The sequence below is a fragment of the Zophobas morio genome, unplaced genomic scaffold (assembly GCF_036711695.1).
Source record: "Zophobas morio isolate AGI-343-1 ecotype UQ-CSIRO unplaced genomic scaffold, CSIRO_AGI_Zmor_V1 ptg000038l, whole genome shotgun sequence".
NCBI lineage: Eukaryota > Metazoa > Arthropoda > Insecta > Coleoptera > Tenebrionidae > Zophobas > Zophobas morio.
This window is the reverse complement of record NW_026972143.1, coordinates 397836-419896: the sequence shown is the minus strand read 5'-3', so window position 1 is coordinate 419896 and position 22061 is coordinate 397836. Positions and strand designations below refer to the sequence as shown.

General features: G+C 35.2%; 3 protein-coding genes across 7 annotated transcripts; 2 read left to right on the top strand and 1 right to left on the bottom strand.

Moving 5' to 3' along the window:
- The first annotated feature begins 794 nt into the window (after window positions 1–794).
- On the top strand, window positions 795–20830 carry LOC135140026 (zinc finger autosomal protein-like). Of its 5 annotated transcripts, none has more exons than XR_010282226.1 (2): window positions 795–868; window positions 922–1823. XR_010282226.1 is itself a non-coding variant. In XM_064070400.1 (2 exons), the coding sequence occupies exon 2, from the start codon at window positions 19248–19250 to the stop codon at window positions 20691–20693; it is 1446 nt and encodes a 481-aa protein (XP_063926470.1). In that variant the 5' UTR covers window positions 795–868; window positions 19238–19247; the 3' UTR covers window positions 20694–20830. The 5 variants fall into 5 exon arrangements, 4 of the variants coding, with proteins under 4 accessions (XP_063926470.1, XP_063926472.1, XP_063926471.1 ...); XM_064070400.1 differs by lacking the exon at window positions 922–1823 and adding an exon at window positions 19238–20830; XM_064070402.1 differs by lacking the exon at window positions 922–1823 and adding an exon at window positions 7374–8632 and having other exon boundaries at window positions 812–868.
- LOC135140040 (zinc finger Y-chromosomal protein 2-like) lies at window positions 8714–10185 on the top strand. The gene is made up of 3 exons (XM_064070423.1): window positions 8714–8780; window positions 8832–9322; window positions 9375–10185. The coding sequence occupies exons 2-3, from the start codon at window positions 8842–8844 to the stop codon at window positions 9884–9886; spliced, it is 993 nt and encodes a 330-aa protein (XP_063926493.1). The 5' UTR covers window positions 8714–8780; window positions 8832–8841; the 3' UTR covers window positions 9887–10185.
- Window positions 16696–18276, bottom strand: LOC135139921 (uncharacterized). The gene is made up of 2 exons (XM_064070288.1): window positions 18244–18276; window positions 16696–18186 (listed from the first exon to the last, which is right to left on the bottom strand). Exons 1-2 carry the CDS (start codon window positions 18274–18276, stop codon window positions 16696–16698), a joined length of 1524 nt encoding a protein of 507 aa, XP_063926358.1.
- Window positions 20831–22061: the final 1231 nt, after the last annotated feature.

Sequence of the window (22061 nt, the reverse complement as noted above, 5' to 3'; positions counted from 1 at the left end):
TTGAAAAATTTTATATCGAAAAACTGCAAAATTGTTTCTTTTTGTTGATTTTTTGAATTTCTCGACTCTTAATTATTTTGTTTTTTGATGATATTTCAGTTTCAATTTTTCGGTTTTTCAAAAGTTCACTCTGAATAAATTTGTCCTTTTGTTGAACAATTGAAAAACGAAAAATCGAGAATTTGAAAAATATATCGAAAAATTGCTGCGTTTTGTCGATTTTTTAATTTCTCGATTTTTAATTGTTACATTTTTTAATGTTTCGGTGTTACAGTTATTCGATTTTGCAAAATTTTATTTTGATAAAAATTGGAAATTAAGCACTTGAAAACTTTAAAATTGAAAAATTGCTAAATCTTTCGTTTTTCGATTTTTTGATGTTTCAGTTTTGGGATTTTTTATTTTTTCGTTTTTCCAGTTTTTCAATTACCGATTTTGCAGTTGTATTTTTAATTTTTCTGTTTTTACAATTTTTGAATTTTTCGCTGTCTCGATTTTTTAGTTTCTCGATTTTCATTTAAAAATTTTTGTAATCTTCATTGTATCAATGATACAATTTTCCGATTTTCAAATATTTTAGTTTGGATAAATTTGTTCTTTTGCTGAAAAATAAAAAACACGAAATTGAAAAATTAAAAAACTAAAAAATTATAAAATCGGCGAACTAACAAAATTGAAAAATCGTAAAATCGGAATTTGGTGTCAGTTTGAATGTGTTTTGTTGTGATTGGTCGGCAGGCGTGCGGAAATTAATGTATGCTGAAAACAATGACCATTGACACATCATTCGTGAACGTACCCCAAATGACATTTGTTTATGTAGGTTATGTTTGCAATTTTCACCGATGATTTTCCGCTGAATTATTGGGTATAAAACAATCGATTTCACTTTCACAAGTAACTAAAAATTTATAAATTCAGGTCCCATAAAATGGCAGCTCTGGAATATTCCGAAAAGTATGCCCGCATGGGTTTATTCTCGAACAAAGTTCACAATTGCAAAATTTGCCCATTCTTCTCCACATCGCTGTTCCGAATGGTAACCCACGTGCGAACCCACCGTTCCCCGTTAACTCATTTCAGCTGCGAAAAATCCAACATTGAAGTATACCTTTGCAAAGATTGCAACTTCGAAACTAACCTAACCTTACCCATGAAAATACACATCAAAAAACACCATAGCCCTCAACTACAAAAAGCAAGTAACTCGCAAGAACAAAACAAAATTCGGAGTTATATATGCAGACAATGTAGTTTTGAAACACATTTTGTGCTGAAATGGCTGCAACATGCTCAAGGGTGCAGTAATATTCAATGGCATTGGTGTGAGCAGTGTCCTTTTAAATCCATATCTTACTCTGGGTTAAACAGCCACATACAGGAGCATCATTTAAAAACCGCAGACAAAACGGGTTTTGTCTGTCACAAATGTGATCATTGTGAATTCAAAACAATTTCCTTGGACTTGTTAAACAGTCATGTTAGTGAAAAACACACAATTAAATGTGACCATTGTTCGTTCAGAACAACACAAACGCATAGCCTGATACGTCACTCCATGACACTGCACCGACAGTTGAAGTGTAATCAATGTTCATACAAATCCGAAGGTAGGTTTAAGTTGAAGCAACACATGCTTGAACATCATCTTTTTGAAAAAAACATGTCGTATAAGTGTGGTCTTTGCGATTTTAGTAGTTCTGCTCACGATTTAGGTAGGCATATACTTGAAAGGCATGCAAAGGCAGGAATGCGTTAGAATTTTTAATATAATTATATATTTTGCCGCATTTTACAAATAAATTAATCACTAGTGAGTAAAATTTATTCATTCCTTCCCGTAAGTTGATGACGTTTCCTTAAAAAATTGTTCAGTGGAATTAATTTACAAAAAAGTTTTAGAAAAATAATGATTAACTTGATTTGATCTTTGTTTCAAATGGATGTATATTTGGTTGCATAGTTGAATGCTAGCTATTATCCGTTCCCAATCTTTATATAGTAGGGTTGGCCATGAAAATCTAGTGAGTTTGTTGGTATTCGATGCAGAAGAATAAAAATTCCCTGAACTTTTTCGTTAGGTTATGTTTTATTGAATTAAAGGTTAAAAAATATGCCAGAAATATAAATATTGTTGCCGATAGTTTCAATTTTCAGTAGCAATGACCAAGTTAACGGTATCCATTTCTTAGAAAGCATAAAACGCTATTTAAAAGGGTTATTTGGCTCGTTCTTAATTTGATCGATAATAAATTGACTGATTCATTAATTTTTTTGAGTCACCTGTTTAAGCAAATCTAAAAAATATGAATGCAATGATTAAAAGTCTGTTCATATTTTGCACATTTGCGAAAGAATTTATTCGGCAAAATTTTGAGATGCTGTAATCAATTTTTTGGTGTTGATAAACAGATACATTTTCATTAAAAAGTTACCATGCTTACAATAACTCCAAAACGTCAAGATTTCAAAGTATTCAGTTTTGCAATTCTTGATTTAATCAATAAAATAAATTGACTCACTCATTAATTTTTTTCGCACACCCCGTATAAGCAAATCTAAAAAATATTTATGCAGTGATAAATTTCTCTCTTAAACTGTGTATGCGTAAGAATTATAACCCCTGGATTTGAGCATGCGCAATAGTGTCTTGCTGCTAGTATTGAAATTTAGTTAATTATTTTGATGGAAAAGATGAATCCGAAAAACCGCTTTTTTTTAGAAGCTTCCAAATTTTCTTTTCTCTCAACCAAGTAAGTATAAAAATAAAGTCGACTGCTGTGAAATCTTGAAATTTTTTCCAAGGTTATCGTAAAAATGATAAATCGCTAATTAAATTTGTTTTGTTTCATTCCACTAAAACCTTGATGACTTCACCTCAAAATTATGCTAGATAAATGATATCTAAAATGCGCAAAATGCTGTGACTTCACATTTTTCATCGTTTATTTAATTTTCACCTTTTTTTGTCGTCTCGTTTTTTGTTTGTTTTCTTCTGTCCCATTTTTCATCGGCGTTTTTTGTCGTTTCTTAAAATTGGCTTTTTTTCACCTTTTTTCTATTTATTTTTATTTTTTTTAATTCTTGCCGTCTTATACACCTTATTTTCGCTTTTTTGTCGTAATTTTTGGTCCTTGTTTATATTACCTACTTTTCTGTCACTTTTGTCACCATTGTTCGCCCCCACTTTTCTCGTTGGCGTTTTTTGTCGCTTTTTTAGAATTCTTATCCCATTTTTGTCCGCCTTTCTTGTTGCATTTTCTAAATTTTTTTATCGTCCTTTTTTCCTCTTTATGATCACGTTTTTGTCATTTTTTACGGCTTTTTTTATAAATTTTTCTAATTCTGATCCCCTTTTTTATGTTGTCTTTTTGACGCATTTACATTTTTGTATCAATATTTTTTGTTCCCCATTTTAGTCCTTTTTTTTTCAAATTTTTGACCCCTTTTATCACTTTGTTTTCGCTTTTTGTCATATACATATATTGTACTCCAATTTTTTTCACTCTTCTGCCCTTCTCCTTCATTTTTATCGCATTTTCTTCTACCTTTTTGTCCTGTTCCTTTTTTATCGTTTTTTTTGTCGCCTTGTTTTCGCCTTTTTGTTTTGTACATTTTTTGGCGTCTCTTGATTTGTAGCACTTTTTGTTTCTTTTTCTTCTGCTGCTGTTTTCGTGCGTTTTTTTTTCTGTTTTTCTTTCGTCTCCCTCTGCATTTTCTGTTCGCTTTTGTTTTTTCTTTTTTGACGCATTTTTATCATCTTTTTAGTTGCTTTTCTGATTGCATTTTCTTGTCTTTTTTTTCTGTCGTTTTTTTGCTTTTGTGATTACTTTTTTGTCGTTCGTCTCCTTCTGTAGCCTTTTTTCACTTTTTTTTTGTTTTTTCCCTACATCATCTCCCTTTTCACTTCCCAAGCGTAAGCGAAGGAAGTATTGTATTCGAGTCCATCGGACGAATTATTTGATACTCTTTTTGTTAACTTTCTCGTCTTCTTATAGCCATTTTACGCCCTTTTTTTTTGTCGCGTTTTTTTCGATTTTTTTTAACCATTTTTCTCGCTGTGTTTTCGCTTTTTTGTCACTTGTATTTTTCTGTCACTTTTTTATCACCTTTTTGTCCTTCTTCATTTTTATTTCCTTTTTTGTTACTTTCTTCGAATTCTTGTCCCCTTTTCATCGCCTCTTTTTTTTTGTAATTCTCTTTTGTCTTCTTTGTATCGTCCTTCTTTGCCGCCTCGTTTTCCCTTTTTTTATTTTGTAGCATTTTTGTCGTCTCTTGATTTTTTTCGTCCCCCTCTTTTAAGTTTTTTTTTGTTTTTTTTTACATTTTTGTCTCCTTATTGCATTTTTTGTTCGCTTTTGATTTCCCTTTTTTCCCCCTTTTTTGTAGCATTTTTATTATCTTTTTATTTGTGTTTGTGCTTGCTATTTTCTTGTCTTTTTCCCTCTTTATGATCACGTTTTTGTCATTTTTTTATAGCCTTTTTGATAATTTTTTCTATTTCTTATGCCCTTTTTTATCTTGTTTTTTTGTCGCCTTTACATTTTTCTATCAATATTTTTTTATTTCCCATTTTAGTCCTTTTTTTCAAATTTTCGACCCCTTTTATCGCTTTGTTTTCGCGTTTTGTCATATATATTTTACTCCCATTTTTTGTCACTCTTCTGCCCTTCTCCTTCGTTTTTATCGCCTTTTTTTCCTGTTCCTTTTTTAACGTTTTTTTTTTGTCGCCTTGTTTTCGCCTTTTTGTTTTCTACCATTTTTGGCGTCTCTTGATTTGTAGCACTTTTTGTGTCTTTTTCTTCTGCTACTGTTTTCGTGCGCTTTTTTCTGTTTTTTTATCGTCTTTCCTTCGGCTTCTTTGTTATTTATTTTTATCTTTTTTTTTCTTCTCCCCCTCTGCATTTTCTGTTCGCTTTTGTTTTTCCTTTTTTGACGCATTTTTATCATCTTTGTAGTTGTTTTTCTGATTGCATTTTCTTGTCTTTTTTCTGTCGTTTTTTTTTTGCCTTTGTGCCTCCTTTGTGATTATTTTTTGTCGTTCGTCTCCTTCTGTAGCCTTTTTTATCACTTTTTTATTTTTTTTCCTACATCATCTCCCTTTTTACTTCCCGAGCATAAACGAAGGAAGTATTGTAATCGAGTCCATCGGACGAATTATTTGATACTCTTTTTGTTAACTTTCTCGTCTTCTTATAACCATTTTTCGCCCTTTCTTTTTGTCGCGTTTTTTTCCATTTTTTTAACCCTTTTTCTCGCTGCGTTTTCGCGTTTTTTGTCACTTGTATTTTTCTGTCGCTTTTTTATCACCTTTTTGCCCTTCTTCATTTTTATTTCCTTTTTTGTTACTTTTTTGAATTCTTCCCGTTTTCATCGTCTCTTTTTTTGTAATTTTCTTTTGTCTTCTTTGTATCGTCTTTCTTTGCCGCCTTGTTTTCCCTTTTTTTTTATTTTGTAGCATTTTAGTCGCACTTTTTTTTTAAATTGTCTTTTTCACTTTTTTGTCGTTATTTTTGGTCCTCTGTTTATTGCCTACTTTTCTGTCACTTTTATCACCATTTTGTCTCAATGTTTTGCGATTTCTTGTCTCATTTTTCCGCCTTTTTTATACCGCCCTTTTTGTTACCGTTTTCTTGTCCCTTTTTTCAAATTCTTATCGCATTTTTGTCCGCATTTCTTGTTATATTTTCGGACTTTTTTTATCGTCCTTTTTCCCTCTATGTCATCATACTTTACACAATGCACATTTAAGACAGCATTTTTTCGAAAAAATGTTGGGGTGGCGTGATCAATTTTTAGGGAGGGACGAACAAATATATTTTGATCAAAAATTTACCATGCCTATGAAAACTTTAAAACATCTCCAAGATTTCAAAGCATTCGGTTTTGTGGTTCCTGATTAAATCAATAAAATATATTCACGCATTCATTAATTTTTTTGAGTCACCCTGTATATGCAATTCCAAAAAATATGAATGGAATGATAAATTACAAGTACAGACTCATCATATTTTCTACATTTTAGATAGGATTTATTCGAGGTGACGTCATCAATTTTTTAAAGTAAAATTTATTTTAACATCATTCTTAGTTCTCAACTCTAAAAAAAAATGTCCCTAACTTTGAATGAAAACAAATTAAACGTTCTGAATCAATGCAATAGTTGAATATCACAAATTTAATAAAAACAAAGAAAAATCTGAATTAAAGTAACTGGATGCAAATACACAAGTTATTACGGACGTGTGGCGGCAAATTTAAATTATGGCAGTCAACAAATGAACAAAATTTTAATAATAAACTCTATATATAATTTCATTCTAGAACACAGTAAACTTACCATAAGGGGCGTTGTAACACGAGCGGAGTTTGGGGCTCCTGGTTGTGGCTGTTGTCCCACCACGACGGTGATTCTATTCTATCGGCAAGCACTGCCGTACAGTACCCCTCTACCCTCTATCACGAAGGGACGTGTCGTACAAGCACGCCGTTACGGTCGCAAACTCGTGGTTGGAAATCCCGCCCCCGACTTCTATTCAAGACTTGCGTCCTTTTGTGCAGATGGCGCGACCGCCAGCTCGACCAGGAACCGCGCACTCCGCTTCCGCTACGTATTTCTGTGTTATTTACCTCAATTCCGTTTATTAAATGTTTAATTTCTATAACTCTGGTATTAAACAACGACCGAACGAGTGTTACAGTTTCAAAAGAGCAATAAATAACATTTAAATTCGCCATACACTCCCGCGAAATTTTAAACAGCAAAGAATTCTTATCTGGGATTAAGACTGGACATGGTAAAAATAACTAGCAAAGATTTGTAGAAACAAAAAAAGATCTGGTGTGAAGTAAAACTTTTGCAGACCAAAAATTACGTGAGGTTAGGAACTGCAGAGCATGAAAGTTTACGTTCAATTTAAATTATACAGCAAAGAAAATTACTGAGGCTACAATTGTGAGATAGATTCAAATAAAAATTTATATGAGAATTTATTTTTCGATTTTTCAAATTTTACATTTGCATTGTTCTTTAATTGTATTAGTCTAATTTGACCACAAAACAATTTCGTGTGACGTATTGCACGAATCAGGGCACGTTTTTGAGTCCACACATGGAGTTTTGAATAAAATTCGGTCTCTTTAAAATATGACTAAAACTAGGACGCGATCTTTGTTACTTTCAAATGATTGGCAACAAAAAAGTAACCATTGGAATATAATTCGCCCCGATCGATAGTCATTCGTGAACGTACCTCAAATGACATTTGTTTATTTAGGTTATGTTTGCAATTTTCACCGATGATTTTCCTCTGAATTATTGGGTAAGACAATCGATTTCGCATTCACAAGTGAATAAAAGTTTCCAAATTCAGGTTCGACATGATGGCCGCTCTGGAATCTTCCGAAAATGATCCCCGCATGGGTTTGTTGTCCAACAAGGTCCACAACTGCAAAAATTGCCCATTCTCCTCCACGTCGCTGTTCCGAATGGTAAACCACGTGAGAACCCACCGTTCCCCGTTAACCCACTTCAACTGCGAAAAATCCAACGTTGATTTGTACTTTTGCAAAGATTGCAACTTCCAAACTGACCTAACCTTACTAATGAAAAAACACATCGAAAACTACCACGCCCCCCATCCACAAAACGCCACCAACTCGCTAGAAGAAGACGAAATTCAGAGCTACATTTGCAAAAAATGCGGTTTTGAAACGTATTTTTTGTTGAAATGGCTGCAACACGCCCAAATGTGCCCAGGACCTAAAAAAAAGCTGCAATTCAGTTACACTGACACAATGAGGTGGGGGCAATACAAAAACTGGTCATTCAAGAGTCCCAGCATGATAAAAACGGAAAAATGCGACAATGACGTTTTTACAGAAATCAAGGATTTGAATGAAGACAGTGTGAAATGGCGCGAATGCAACCACTGTTCATTCAGGACACTGAGAAAGTATGCTTTGAAAAGACATATGGTTAATATTCATTTCAGTGAAGATCACACTGAATGGCATCACTGCGATCAGTGTCCGTTTAAAGCCAAATTTCACTACAGGTTGAACAGACACATACGCACGCGACATTTAAAGAACACAGAGAAAGCGAATTTCACTTGGTACAAATGTGCGCATTGTCGATTGAAAACGGCTTCGTTGGAATTTTTAAATACACATGTTAGTGAAAAACACAAAAAAGCAGACGCGGAGTATCAGTGTGAGCAATGTTCCTACAAAGCGACGCGAAAAGATCTTCTGACACGACACACCAGGAACGTGCACCACCGCGACCAGATTAACCAGTTTCAATGTGACCAATGTCCATACAAAGCGACAAGAAAAGATTATCTGAAACGTCATATAGTGAAGATTCACAAACCCGATCAAGTTAGGTTTGAGCAACACGTGCTTGGACATCATCTTTTTGAAGGAAATATGGCTTACAAGTGTGGTCTTTGCAATTTTCAAAGTTCTACCCAGGAGTTAGGTAAACATATACTTGAAAGGCATGTGAATTCAGGAAAGTAATGTATCTTATAAATTTTTTCAATGGGTTTCTAGGAGAATTTGTGCAGTTATGTATAAGTGGCGTACATTTTGGCATATTTTACTAATAGATTAATCACAACTTTTATTCACTTGTGACTAAAATTTATTTATTTATTCCTTCCCCAAACACAAAAGAATGACAGCTAGCATTTCATTCGTGAACGTACCCCAAGTGACATTAGTTTATTTAGGTTATGTTCAGAATTTTAGCGGTTTTTTCACTGAATTATTGGGTAAGACAATCGATTTCGCACTAATAACTAAACAAAAGTTAATAAATACAGGTCGGACCAAATGGCTGCTTTGGAATATTCCGAAAATTACGCCCGCATGGGTGTATTCACCAACAAGGTTCACAATTGCAAAATTTGTCCGTTCTTTTCCACATCACTGTTCCTAATAGTAAACCACGTGAGAAGCCACCGTTCACCGTTAACTCATTTCAGCTGCGAAAAATCCAACATTGAAGTATACTTTTGCAAGGACTGCAACTTCCAGACCGACCTAACGTTACTTATGAGAAAACACATCGAAAAATACCACAGCCCTCACACACAAAACGTATGCAACTCGCAAGAGGAACAGAAAATTTGGAGTTATTTTTGCGAACAATGTGATTTTGAAACGTATTTTTTATTGACGTGGGTGCAACATAGTCGGGTGTGCCCAGGACCCAAAAAAAAATTGCAATTCAGTTGCGCAGTTGCACAAACCACCCATTCTGGAGTGGATGGTTTGTGTCCAGTTTCAAAAACTAACGCAAAACCAGAAATAGGTTGGTATCAATGCAAAAACCCAAAGTCATAAAAACACTAATATATTTACAGAAATCAAGGAGACACACCCGGATTTAAGTGAAGATTGTATTGTAAAATGTTATAAATGCAACAAGTGTTTGTTCAAGACATTCAGCAAGGTTCATTTGAAAAAACACATGGTTACCACCCATACCAGTGAAAATCATACTGAATGGCATCGGTGTGACAAGTGTCCATTCAAAGCCGAATTTTTGGACTTTTTAAATAGACATATAAGTGAAAAACACAAAATTAAAGCAGACGCAATATGTAAGTGTGTCCAATGTTCATACACAACTACACAACAAAATAATTTGATTAGTCACATCATGAACGTGCACCAACGCAACCAGATTACGCAATTTCAGTGCTACCACTGTTCATACAAAGTAACTAGAAAGCATCTTCTGATACGTCACATTGTGCGGTTGCACCGAGGGTTGCGCCAACGCGACCAGAGGACGAAGTTTCAGTGTTACCAATGTCTGTACAAAACAACAAGAAAAGGTAGTTTGAGGAATCACCTCAGGAACAGGCACTAACGCGACCAGATTAAGCAATTGCATAGTTACCAATGTCCGTACAAAGCAACAAAAAACTCCCGAAGTACAGACAATAAAAAAAATACAAATATAGATTTTAGTTGTTAAACCATAGGTCATATTCCAAAGAGTGCCTTCCCTAACGTCTTCCAATAGTGCTAGCATCTGATAAACGACGAATTCTAATGACACAAGTGACCTTGAGGTAACAATTTTATTTAAATTGTATTAGCCATTTCGTGTTAAGTTTTACATAAACCAGTGGACATTTGAATAAATAATTAATGAAAATGTTTAAATATGTTGCTAACCTGACAAAAAAATCCTAATCGTTAATAGTCACTCGCGCCAAGGTTATGAGTGCAAAAAATGTATTTAAAGTCGCGATCTTTTCTATAGAACCACTCCCTAGTGTAAATTTTCAAAATTTGTTTGGTGTAAGTGACCTTGACGGGTTTCTGGGGGAAAACATATGTGTCAAAAATTTGACAGGTTAGATGGCCTCATTGTCAATGTGGATATTTTATTTTAATAAATAGATGAACAGAACATACAGTCTGCACGGGATACAGTGCAACATAGCTGAGGGCAACCGAAACATTCGTGTTGTGCTAGTTTCGGTTGCCATATCAACTACCGCTACCAACCGCGTTCGGCGTAAAGTACTAGATGACAGGGCTATCAACTTGACTTTTTATCGAGTGGTTCCGTAGAAATGACCGCTACTGTACAGCACATCATCAACGGGAACACATTACATCGGAATAATGTCACGTAGTGCTTTCGGAGATTATCTCTCTAATAAAAATCCGGGACAGCAGACAGACGGAAACGGGAGACCTATTTCTTCGTCCTTAGGGGTCATGATAGTTCGAAAACATGCAAAAGTTACAATACTTCTTTTGCTTACGCTCGGGAAGTAATAAAAGTAAAATTTATTTTAACATCATTCTTAGTTCTCAGCTCTAAAAAAAAATGTGCCTAACTTTGAATGAAACGAATTAAGTGCTTGCTGTCCGTCAAAAACGAGTATACAATAAAAAATATGTTTGGAGCGGGCACTGGAATTTTTATTTGCCGCTTATTTATGACAGAGAGATAATAGACAGCAATGGCTAGATGTTATATACATTAATCAAGTTACAATGGTAAAAAACAAAGGCATTACTGTTATTATATTTTAGAATAATTTTCAATTATGACATTTCAATGAAATAAAAAATATCTAAACTGTTAAATACACAACAGTTTTTTGCGATGAGTGATAAAAAAAAACATGGCGGAAGACCAAGAATTAATGGTGGGTGGGATTAAGTTATATGTTTTTCTGTATGGTGACTTTTTTGTTGTGTTATTTGTTATAAGATTTATTTTTTATTTCAGAAGAAAAAAAATGAGGGAACGGGTGGGTGGGCGGGGCTAAGTTTATTTTTTCACTAGAGAGTTTTATAGGCAAGCAACAGCCCCGCCCACCCTCACCCATTTTATTCCAGTTACTACTCTTAATATTGTTCAGTCTTATCGTTGCAAGTACTAGCCCCACCCACCCACCCTCTGTTTTCTTGAAGGTATGTGACTTGCCAAAATCAGTCGTATCTTAACAAGTACTAGCCCCGCCCACTCTCCCTTTTCTCATTCTAGCGACTAATTTTATGTCTGTAAAAGATCCACCTTTCATTCAGAGCAGATGAAACTAATCACCGAAATGGAGACGGGTGGGTGGGCGGGGTTAGTTATATGTTCTTCTGTAAAGGGAAAGTAATGAATTCTAAGAGAGAACAGGGAAAAGAGAAAGTGGGGGTGCGGCGTAGAAGTCAAGTTGAAGGGCACATAGAGAAGAATAGATATGGAGAGCAAGGGACAAAAAGATAGAGTAAGTAGCACAAAGAAAGAAGTAAGAAGAGAAGAAACAAAAAGAAGGGAAACGAACCAGTGAAAGCGGAAAAGATGGCAAGAAAAAGGGGAAAGAGAAGGAGAAAGAGAGATAAAATGTAGAGAAAACAAGGCAGAAAGAGAAGATAATAGGGCGAAGAGAGGAGTAACAGGATGGAGAAAAACAGTGAAAAAAGAAAACAAAAGGAAAAATAACGAACAAACGCGGAAAAGAACAGAGAAATAGAGAAAGCCGAGAGAATGTAAATAAAAAAGAGAGGAAAGAGTGTGAAAGAGCTAGCCAGAAAATATAGAGAGGTGGGAAAACTAGAGAAGAGGTGGGGGTATGGGAGAGAAATTGACAAAACTGTACATAGAAAATGGTGGAGAGGTATAGAATGAAAGGGGTAGAAAGAAAGAGTAAGTAGGGGCAAGAGAAGAGTAGAAGGAGGAGAAACGAAGAGAACGAAAAAAACAGGAAATGGGAATAGAAAGAAAAAATAAGAAGGGGTAAGTGAGGAGTAACAAGAAGATTACGAAGAACTGGCAAAGATAGCGAAAAGGAGAATGGAAGAAAGCGGATAGAAAGAGGACGGAAAACTGAAGTAACGGAAGTAAAAACAGAGATTGGGCAGGGAGAGAAAAAGAACAGTGAATAAGAGAACAAAAGAAAAAAAACGGAAAAGAAGAGACAAAGAGAGAGGTGAAGAAAAGAGAAAGCTGGGGAGTATAGAGGGACAAATGAGGAAGGAAATAGTGAGGGAAGAGGGGAAAAAGTGGGGAGACAAATTGAGAGAACGTCACATATGCAAGCGTAACGACTTATATGACGGCGCAAAAAGAAAGGGTTAAAGTAGGGAGAAGAGACGAATAACAGGAGGAGAAACAAAGAGAAGGGAAAAAGAACCTTAAAAGCGAAAAAAGATGGGAGGAAGATAGGGAAAGAGACGAGAAGAAGAGCGAGAGATGAAAGCTACAAAAGAAGGAACAGAAAGAGCAAATAAGAATGAGGCAGGGAGGACTAATAGGAGGAAACGCAAGAAGTATTAGCAAAGAGAGCGAAGAAATTAAAAAAAGGGGAAAACAGCAGTAGCTAACAGGGAAAAACAGAACGGACACGAGAGAAGTGGATAAGAAAAGAGTGAAAAGAGAACAGAAGAGAAAAGACGAAAATAGGGGATGAAAAGAGAGAAAGCCAGTGAAGAAGGAAAGAGGAGCAAAAGTGGGAAAGGAAGCCAGAAGATATAGAAAGAAAAAATTGAGACAACACAGCGAGGTATAGAGAGAAGGGATAGAAAGAGAGTAAATAAGGGGAAGAGAGAAGTAAAAGAAGTATTGGCAAAGAGAGAGAAGGAAAGAAAAGGACGAAAAATTAGAGAAAAAGAGACGAATCAGAAAAATGGGAAAAGAGGAGTAACGGGGGAAAAGCACAACGGGCTCGAGAAAAGTGGACAAGAAAAGAGTGAAAAAAGAACAAAAAGAGAAACAATCGAAAATCGTGATCCGAGACCACAAAGACCCTACATTGTTGGTCAACTTTTTCAAAATCTCAAAATTTCTAATCGTAACTTTTTTTGTTGCACTATTATTGCTACAAGATTTATTTATGTTCAGTCTTATCGTTGCAAGTACTAGTTGAATATCACAAATTTAGTAAAAACAAAGAAAAATCTGAACTAAAGTAACTGGATGCAAATACACAAGTTACTACGGACGTGTGGCGGCAAATTTAAATTATGGCAGTCAACAAATGAACAAAATTTTAATAACAAACTCTATACACAATTTCATTCTAGAACACAGCAAAATTACCCATAAGGGGCGTTGTAACACGAGCGGAGTTTGGGGCTCCTGGTTGTGGCCGTTGTCCCACCACGACGGTGATTCTATTCTATCGGCAAGCACTGCCGTACAGTACCCCTCTACCCTCTATCACGAAGAAACGTGTCGTACGAGCAGGCCGTTACGGTCGCAAACTCGTGGTTGGAAATCCCGCCCGCGACTTCTATTCAAGACTTGCGTCCTTTTGTGCAGATGGCGCGGCCGCCAGCTCGACCAGGAACCGCGCACTCCGCTTCCGCTACGTATTTCTGTGTTATTTACCTCAGTTCCATTTATTAAATGTTTAATTTCTATAACTCTGATGTTAAACTGCGACCGAACAAATGTTACAGTTTCTAAAGAGCAGTAAACAACATTTAAATTCGCCATACACTCCCGCGCAATTTTAAACAGCAAAGAATTCTTATCTGAGATTAAGATTGGACATGGTAGATTCAAATAAAAATTTACATTTTACCATCTACGTGATATACCTAATATAAACACAAAATTTGACAACAATCGGTCCAGTACTTTCGGAAATTATCTGTCTAATAAAAATGCGGGACGGCAGACAGACGGAAACGGGAGACCTGTTTCTTCGTCCTCTAGGGGTTATGATACGCTTGTGAAGTAAAAATAATCACACTCACTTAATACGTAGTTGATAATTCTATAAGACGTTGTAAGCGTTCAAAGTTGTGGTTGTAGACATTGGGGCTCCGTCAGAGAAACATAACCTCACAAATTCAAACCAGTTACAAAATTGCAGGTGTTCAATTGAAAAATCACTCAGAGTAGGCATTATAACGTCATTTAACACAAACATAATGTCTGTTCTAACAACATATAGCATATAACAGATTATGTGTCTGCTAAATGAAGAATTTTACATTATGTTACCCCAACAAAACACGTGATAAATAAACACAAAATCCGTCCTGCGTTATGATAATAACTGCCCAAGGAGAAAAAATTAATCTCTCAGTCCACGATATCGTGAATTCTGCCTCGCTTTTCACGGTCTTTTCCCAGAGTGGGCCAACGTTAGGTTAATGACTGTTAAATTGTGTTAGAAGCACTTAACGATTAAAATCCTAACATGAACTGTGAATTTACAACCAATGAATGACGAATTCGGTTGAATATTTAATAAAAAGTCGTCCTCTGGGTTGCGACGGTAAAATTTTGGTGAAAATTTTAGGGAGAGCCACCCCCGATTTATTAATGAAGAAAAGAGTTCGTGGCAAAACGAAAGACTTCCATAGATATTTTAATAGACTTGTTTTGTGTGTTTCCTCAGCAATGAGTTAAAACCATAGCGTGGATGACCTATGACACGAAGGGATGTGGACACATACTTTTATTAAATGTATTTTTGTATTTATTTCCGTCACACAGTGTCGACAACTCATCAATTAAATTGTATGTATGTATGTATGTAACTGTTTATTTCTTTCCCATTCGGGACTTGAAAGAAGTCCGGTTTACATTTTTCCCTTAATATATCTATATATGTACAAATATATATCAATTAAACATATTTTAACTTAAACTAATATTCTTTCTCGAAATGCTTCCTTATTTTCGTTTCTTTTCTAATATCATTTTCATCCATTCCAGACCATCACCTGTTTCGTTCAATAGCTCATTCCTATCTTTCTCGACTTCCCGTAACTCTTCACAATCCTTTAGCCAGTGTTCAATCGTCTCCGGAAATTCCCTACATAATCCGCATCTTCTATCCTCTTCCTCTTTCCAGTAACAGTTTTCTCCTTCTTCATTTCCCACCCTAAATCTGGCTATTGTCTTTCTGTCTTCATTCTTTCTCCCTCTTATTAGATACTCCGGTAATTTTAGACCTCCTATTATTTCTCCATATTTTGGATTATATCTGGACTCTGCTATTTTTTTCCTTTGCTCTTTTCTTTGTAACTCTTCATCTAGATTTAAAATTTCCTTCCTGGGCTCTGCTCCCTCTATCCTTTTTCTCTCTACTTCTTCTGCCGTTAGACCTCTTACTTCGTAAAATTCTCTTCTTTCTTCCGCTGTCTTCTTATAATTTACCCTTATCTCTTCCCACATTTCTTTCATTATTTTGCATTCAACGTTCTGCCTGATCTTCTCTTCAAATTTCATTGCCCTTCGTGCTGCTTCTATTCTTAGTTTTTCTCTCTTCGTTTCCTCTAATACAATGTACTCTGGTGTCTCTTTTTCCAACCCTAACGTCCATTTCAAATACTTTGCCTGTACTCGTTCTAGACTCTCCCTTTCCTTCCATCCCCAGATTTCAGCACCGTACATAATAACACTTTTTATTAAGCTGTCGAAGAGCCATATTCTTCTAACGAAATCGTTCTTCAACCTTCTCTCTGCCAGTCCCCATACCGCCTTCAACAATCTATTTGCCTTCTTTACTGTATTTTCCAAATGTTGGGTTCTTCTTCCATTTCTTTGAAATGTATACCCTAAATATTTAAACGTCGCTACTTCTTCTATCGTCTTTTCTTCCCATTGCCAAACCTCTTTCTTACTTCTCCCTACCGCCTTTCTGAAAACCATCATTTTCGTTTTTTCTACATTCATTTGCAGTTCTCTCCTTCTTACAAATGTTTGTAGGGTTTTCATCATCTCTCTTATTTCTTTACCCGTTTTTGCCAGTAGGACGATATCGTCTGCATACTGTAGTGACCAGATTTTTGTTTTCCCTAAAGTGACCCCTCCCATCTGTGCCTTCCTAAGATTTTCTTCTAATTTTGCTATATACAAGGAAAAGAGCGTTGGACTTAATGGACATCCTTGCCTAACTCCTTTCTTCGTCCAGAAATTCATCGACGTTTCTCCATTAACTCTGATTCTATTTTCTGTCTCTCTGTAGATTTCTCTAATTCTCTCTATTAGTGTTTTACTGATGCCCATGTCTTTCATTATCTGCCATAGTCTTTCCCTATTAACCATATCAAAAGCCGCTTTCAAATCTACAAAGAGCGCGTATACCTTTCCTCCTTTTTCGTTTAATTCCCTCCTTACTATGTGATCCAGGGTCGCTATGCATTCGATTGTTCCTCTTCCCTTTCTAAATCCCATTTGCACCTCTGGTAGCAGTTGTTTTTCCTCTATATCCCTTTCCAACTTATGTTGTAAAAGGAACTGTAGATCTTGTAAGTTGTATTCAACAACGTAATTCCTCTATAGTTTTCTACTTTTTCTCTGTTTCCTTTCTTGTGCAGGGGACTGATTAACCCCACTCTCCATTCTTCTGGTAACCCTTCTCCTTTCCAGATCTTATCTAACATTTTCGTGAGTCCCTCAACTATATTCTCTGTTGCGTAAATCCAGTGTTCGTTCTGAATGCCGTCTATTCCTGCAGCTTTTCCTTTCTTCATTTTCCCTATTACTCTTATCACCTCTTCCTTCCCTATTTCTTCCCTTTCTTCTATTGTGCCTGTTTCCTGTCTATTTACTTCTGTCTTCTGTTCTTCGTTAGTTTCTGCGCCTTCTAAAATTCTTATAAAATATTCCCGCCATTCTTCTATCTTGATGTTCTTACTTGGTCCCGTTTTTATCTTCCTTTCTTGGTTTATATATTTCCATGCTTCCGCTTCCGTTCTTATATCCTTTAATTTCTGGTCTTCTTCATCCTGTTTCTTTGCTTTCTTCTCTTTTATTAATTTCTTATAGTCCTTAATTTCTTTTCTATATTCCTTTTCATTACCTCTGTTCTTTAGCCATCGTCTCAATTTCCTTCTTACTTCTATTTTCTTCTGCCAGCATTCTTCGTCCCACCATGAAATTCCCCTCTTTTCTATTCCTCCCATTTTGATAACCTTCTTACGAGATGCCTTCCCCATCTCTACTTTTAGTTTTCTGGCCATCTCTTCCACTGTTCCTCCTCCTGTATTGTACTCTCTCAGTTTTCTTCTATATTCTTCAATCGACTTCTCATTCCATTCGTATATCTCTTTTTCTCTTCTGTTCTCTAACTCTTCCTTCTTAGTCTTTTCCACCTGTGTAATTGTTGGTAGGTGATCTGAGTCGCTCCTTATTCCAACCTCCATATCTCTGATGCCATGGTCCGCTATTTCATTACAGATAACATAATCTATAACTGATCTCCCTTGCCCCCCTATATATGTGTATTCACCCTCTTTGTCACCTTCTGTATTCCCATTCAGTATTTTCCATCCCTTTTCCTCTACCAACTCCAACAGTTTCTTTCCTTCTTTGTTCTCTGTTCGGTCTTTTGATTTCCTTTTTCCCTCATCCTTTTCCTTGTCCCACTCCCATTCAGCTCCCTTGTTTCCAATTCTAGCATTGAAATCCCCGCCTACCACCAAGCAATATTTTTCATCTATTTCATAATTTATTTCATCTAAATCTCTACTGGTCTTTTTTACGTTCTGACTGTATACTGTCATTATCCTCCAACTATTGTCCCCTATTTTAATTCTTCTCTCTTGTATTCCTTCAACTGATTTAATTCTCTCTTCCTCTATTTCTTCTACATCTTCCTTAATGCCTGTTATTATTCCACCCTTTGCTATGCGGGACGGCAGACAGACGGAAACGGGAGACCTGTTTCTTCGTCCTCTAGGGGTTATGATACGCTTGTGAAGTAAAAATAATCACACTCACTTAATACGTAGTTGATAATTCTATAAGACGTTGTAAGCGTTCAAAGTTGTGGTTGTAGACATTGGGGCTCCGTCAGAGAAACATAACCTCACAAATTCAAACCAGTTACAAAATTGCAGGTGTTCAATTGAAAAATCACTCAGAGTAGGCATTATAACGTCATTTAACACAAACATAATGTCTGTTCTAACAACATATAGCATATAACAGATTATGTGTCTGCTAAATGAAGAATTTTACATTATGTTACCCCAACAAAACACGTGATAAATAAACACAAAATCCGTCCTGCGTTATGATAATAACTGCCCAAGGAGAAAAAATTAATCTCTCAGTCCACGATATCGTGAATTCTGCCTCGCTTTTCACGGTCTTTTCCCAGAGTGGGCCAACGTTAGGTTAATGACTGTTAAATTGTGTTAGAAGCACTTAACGATTAAAATCCTAACATGAACTGTGAATTTACAACCAATGAATGACGAATTCGGTTGAATATTTAATAAAAAGTCGTCCTCTGGGTTGCGACGGTAAAATTTTGGTGAAAATTTTAGGGAGAGCCACCCCCGATTTATTAATGAAGAAAAGAGTTCGTGGCAAAACGAAAGACTTCCATAGATATTTTAATAGACTTGTTTTGTGTGTTTCCTCAGCAATGAGTTAAAACCATAGCGTGGATGACCTATGACACGAAGGGATGTGGACACATACTTTTATTAAATGTATTTTTGTATTTATTTCCGTCACACAGTGTCGACAACTCATCAATTAAATTGTATCCTCCCATTTCAAAAGTCACGAGCCGCCACTGAGTGTTATAAAAATTACTACTGTGACTTTGTGGTCTCCAATTTTGAATTAAAATTTCGCGCTGGAAACTCAGTGGAATAACAATCGTGAACGTACCCCAAATGACATTTGTATGTTAAGGTTATGTTTAGAATTTTCACCGATGATTTTATGCTGAGTTATTAGGTAAGACAATCGATTTCACTTTCATAAGTAAGTAAAAGTTAATAAATTCAGGTCGGACAAAATGGCCGTTGTGGAATATTCCGAAAATTATGCCCGCATGGGTTCGTTCTCCAACAAGGTCCACAATTGCAAAATTTGCTCATTCTTCTCCACATCGCTGTTCCGAATGGTAAACCACGTGAGAACCCACCGTTCACCGTTAACCCACTTCAACTGCGAAAAATCCAACGTTGAATTATACTTTTGCAAGGATTGCAACTTCCAAACTGACCTAACCTTACTTATGAAAAAACACATCGAAAAATACCACAGCTCTCATCCACGAAACGCAAACAACTTGCAAGAGGACGAAATTCAAAGTTATATTTGTAAGCAATGTAGTTTTGAAACACATTTTTTGTTGAAATGGCTGCAACATGTTGAAATGTGCCCAGAACCCAAAAATGGGTTGCAATTCATTTGCACAAATAATACAAAACCAGAAATAAGTTGGTATCAATACAAAAACTGTTCAGACAGAAAGGATACTTTGAAACGACATATGGTTAATATCCATTTAAGTGAAAATCATTCTGACTGGCATCAATGTGACAAGTGTCCATTCAAAGCCAAATTTCACTATGGGTTAAATAGACACATACATAGGCGACATTTAAAAAGCACAGAGAAAGCGAATTTCACTTGGTACAAATGTGCTCACTGTCAATTAAAAACAGTTTCCTTGGACTTTTTAAATCAGCATGTCAGTGAAAAACACACTAGAGCAGACGCTGAATATAAGTGTGAGCACTGTCCCTACAAAACAACAAGAACAAATTTTCTGACACGTCACATCATGAACGTGCACCAACGCGACCAGCTTAAGCAGTTTCAATGTGACCAATGCTCATACAAAGCAACCAGAAAAGATCATCTGAAACGTCACACAGTGAACATGCACAAACCTGACGAGAAGAAGTGGTTGCAGTGTGACTATTGTCCATACAAATCAACAAGAAATGATCATCTGAAACGTCATATAGCGAACATGCACGAACCCGACGGGAACAAGTGGTTTCAGTGTGACCAATGTTCATACAGAACAACAAGAAATGATCATCTGTTTCGTCACACCATGAAGATTAAGCACTTTCAGTGTAACCAATGTTTCTACAAAACAACACGAAAACATCATCTGACACGTCACACCATGAAGATGCACCAAGGTGATCATACTAAGCAGTTTCACTGTGACCATTGTTCGTACAAATCAACAAAAAAAGGCCATTTGATTCTTCACATCATGAACGTGCACCAACTCGGCCAGATTAAACAGTTTCAGTGTGAGCAATGTTCGTACCAAACCACGCAAAAACATAATATGACACGTCATAGCATGAACGTGCACCAACGCGACCAAATTAAGTGGTTTCAGTGTGACCAGTGTTCGTACAAATCAACAAGAAATGATCATCTGAAAAGTCACACATTGAAGATGCACGAACCCGACCGGAACAAGCAACTTTAATGTGATCGTTCGCGGAGTGGCTACGCACTAGATTGAGGAGGAATATATCCAAATTTACATAAGGTTGTGTACTGTTATTTATTGTAAAATTGTGACTTTTGAAACAATGAAGAATACAAAAATTTTAAAATGAAAAATCGGTAATTGAAAATCTGGAAAAACGAAAAAATAAAAAATCCCGAAATTGAAACATCAGAAAATCGAAAAACAAAAAAATTTCCAATTTTTCAATTTTAATGTTTTCAAGTTCTTGATTTCCAATTTCAATCAAAATAAAATTTTGCAAAATCGAATAACTGTAACAACGAAACATTAAAAAATATAACAATTAAAAATCGAGAAATTGAAAAATCCACAAAACGCAAATTTTCGATATATTTTTCAAATTCTCGATTTTTCATTTTTTAATTGTTCAATAAAAGGGCAAATTTAATCAAACTGAACTTTTGGAAAACCGGAAAATTGTAACACTGAAACATCAAAAAACAAAATAATTAAAAATCGAGAAATTGAAAAATTTAACACAAAGAAACGATTTTGCAGTTTTTCGATATAAAATTTTTGAAATTCTCGATTTTTAATTTTTCATTTTCTCGATTTTTCATTATTTAGTTGTTCAACAAAGGACAAATTTATTTAAACTGAAATTTTGAATTGAATTGAAAAATCAAAAAATTGAGAAATCGAAGAATTGAAAAAAATAAAGAAAACTTGAAAAAACCGAAAAAATGAGACTTGAAATATCGAAAAATTTAAAAATTTGAAAAATCGAAAAAAGAAAAAATAGAGAAATTGAACAATGGCATAATTGAAAAAACAACTGAAAAATCGAAAAATTGTAATATTGAAACCTGAAAACCCTAATTAATTAAAAATCGAGAAAGTGAAAAATTGAAAAAACGAAAAACAAAAACTTCTATAAATTAAACAGTCAAAAATACAAAAAAAGTAATTTCAAAATTCAAAAATTTTACAATGAAAACCGGAAATCTAAAAAATTAAGAAACTGTAAAAACGAAACATGGAAAAGTTAAAAAATTGTAACATCGAAAAAACGAAACACTGAAAAATCAAAAAATTTAAAAATTGAGAAGTCGAAGAATTGAAAAAATCAAGAAAACTTGAAAAACCCGAAAAAATGAGATTAAACAATTGAAAAATGAAACTTGAAATATCGAAAAATTTTAAAATTGAAAAATCGAAAAGGGAAAAATGAGAAATTAAACGAGTGGATAATTGAAAAAACAATTGAAAAATCGAAAAATTGTAATTTGGAAACCAGAAAACACTGATTAATTAAAAATCGAGAAATTGAAAAATTGAAAAAATGAAAAACAAAAATTTCTATAAATTAAATTATCAAAAATA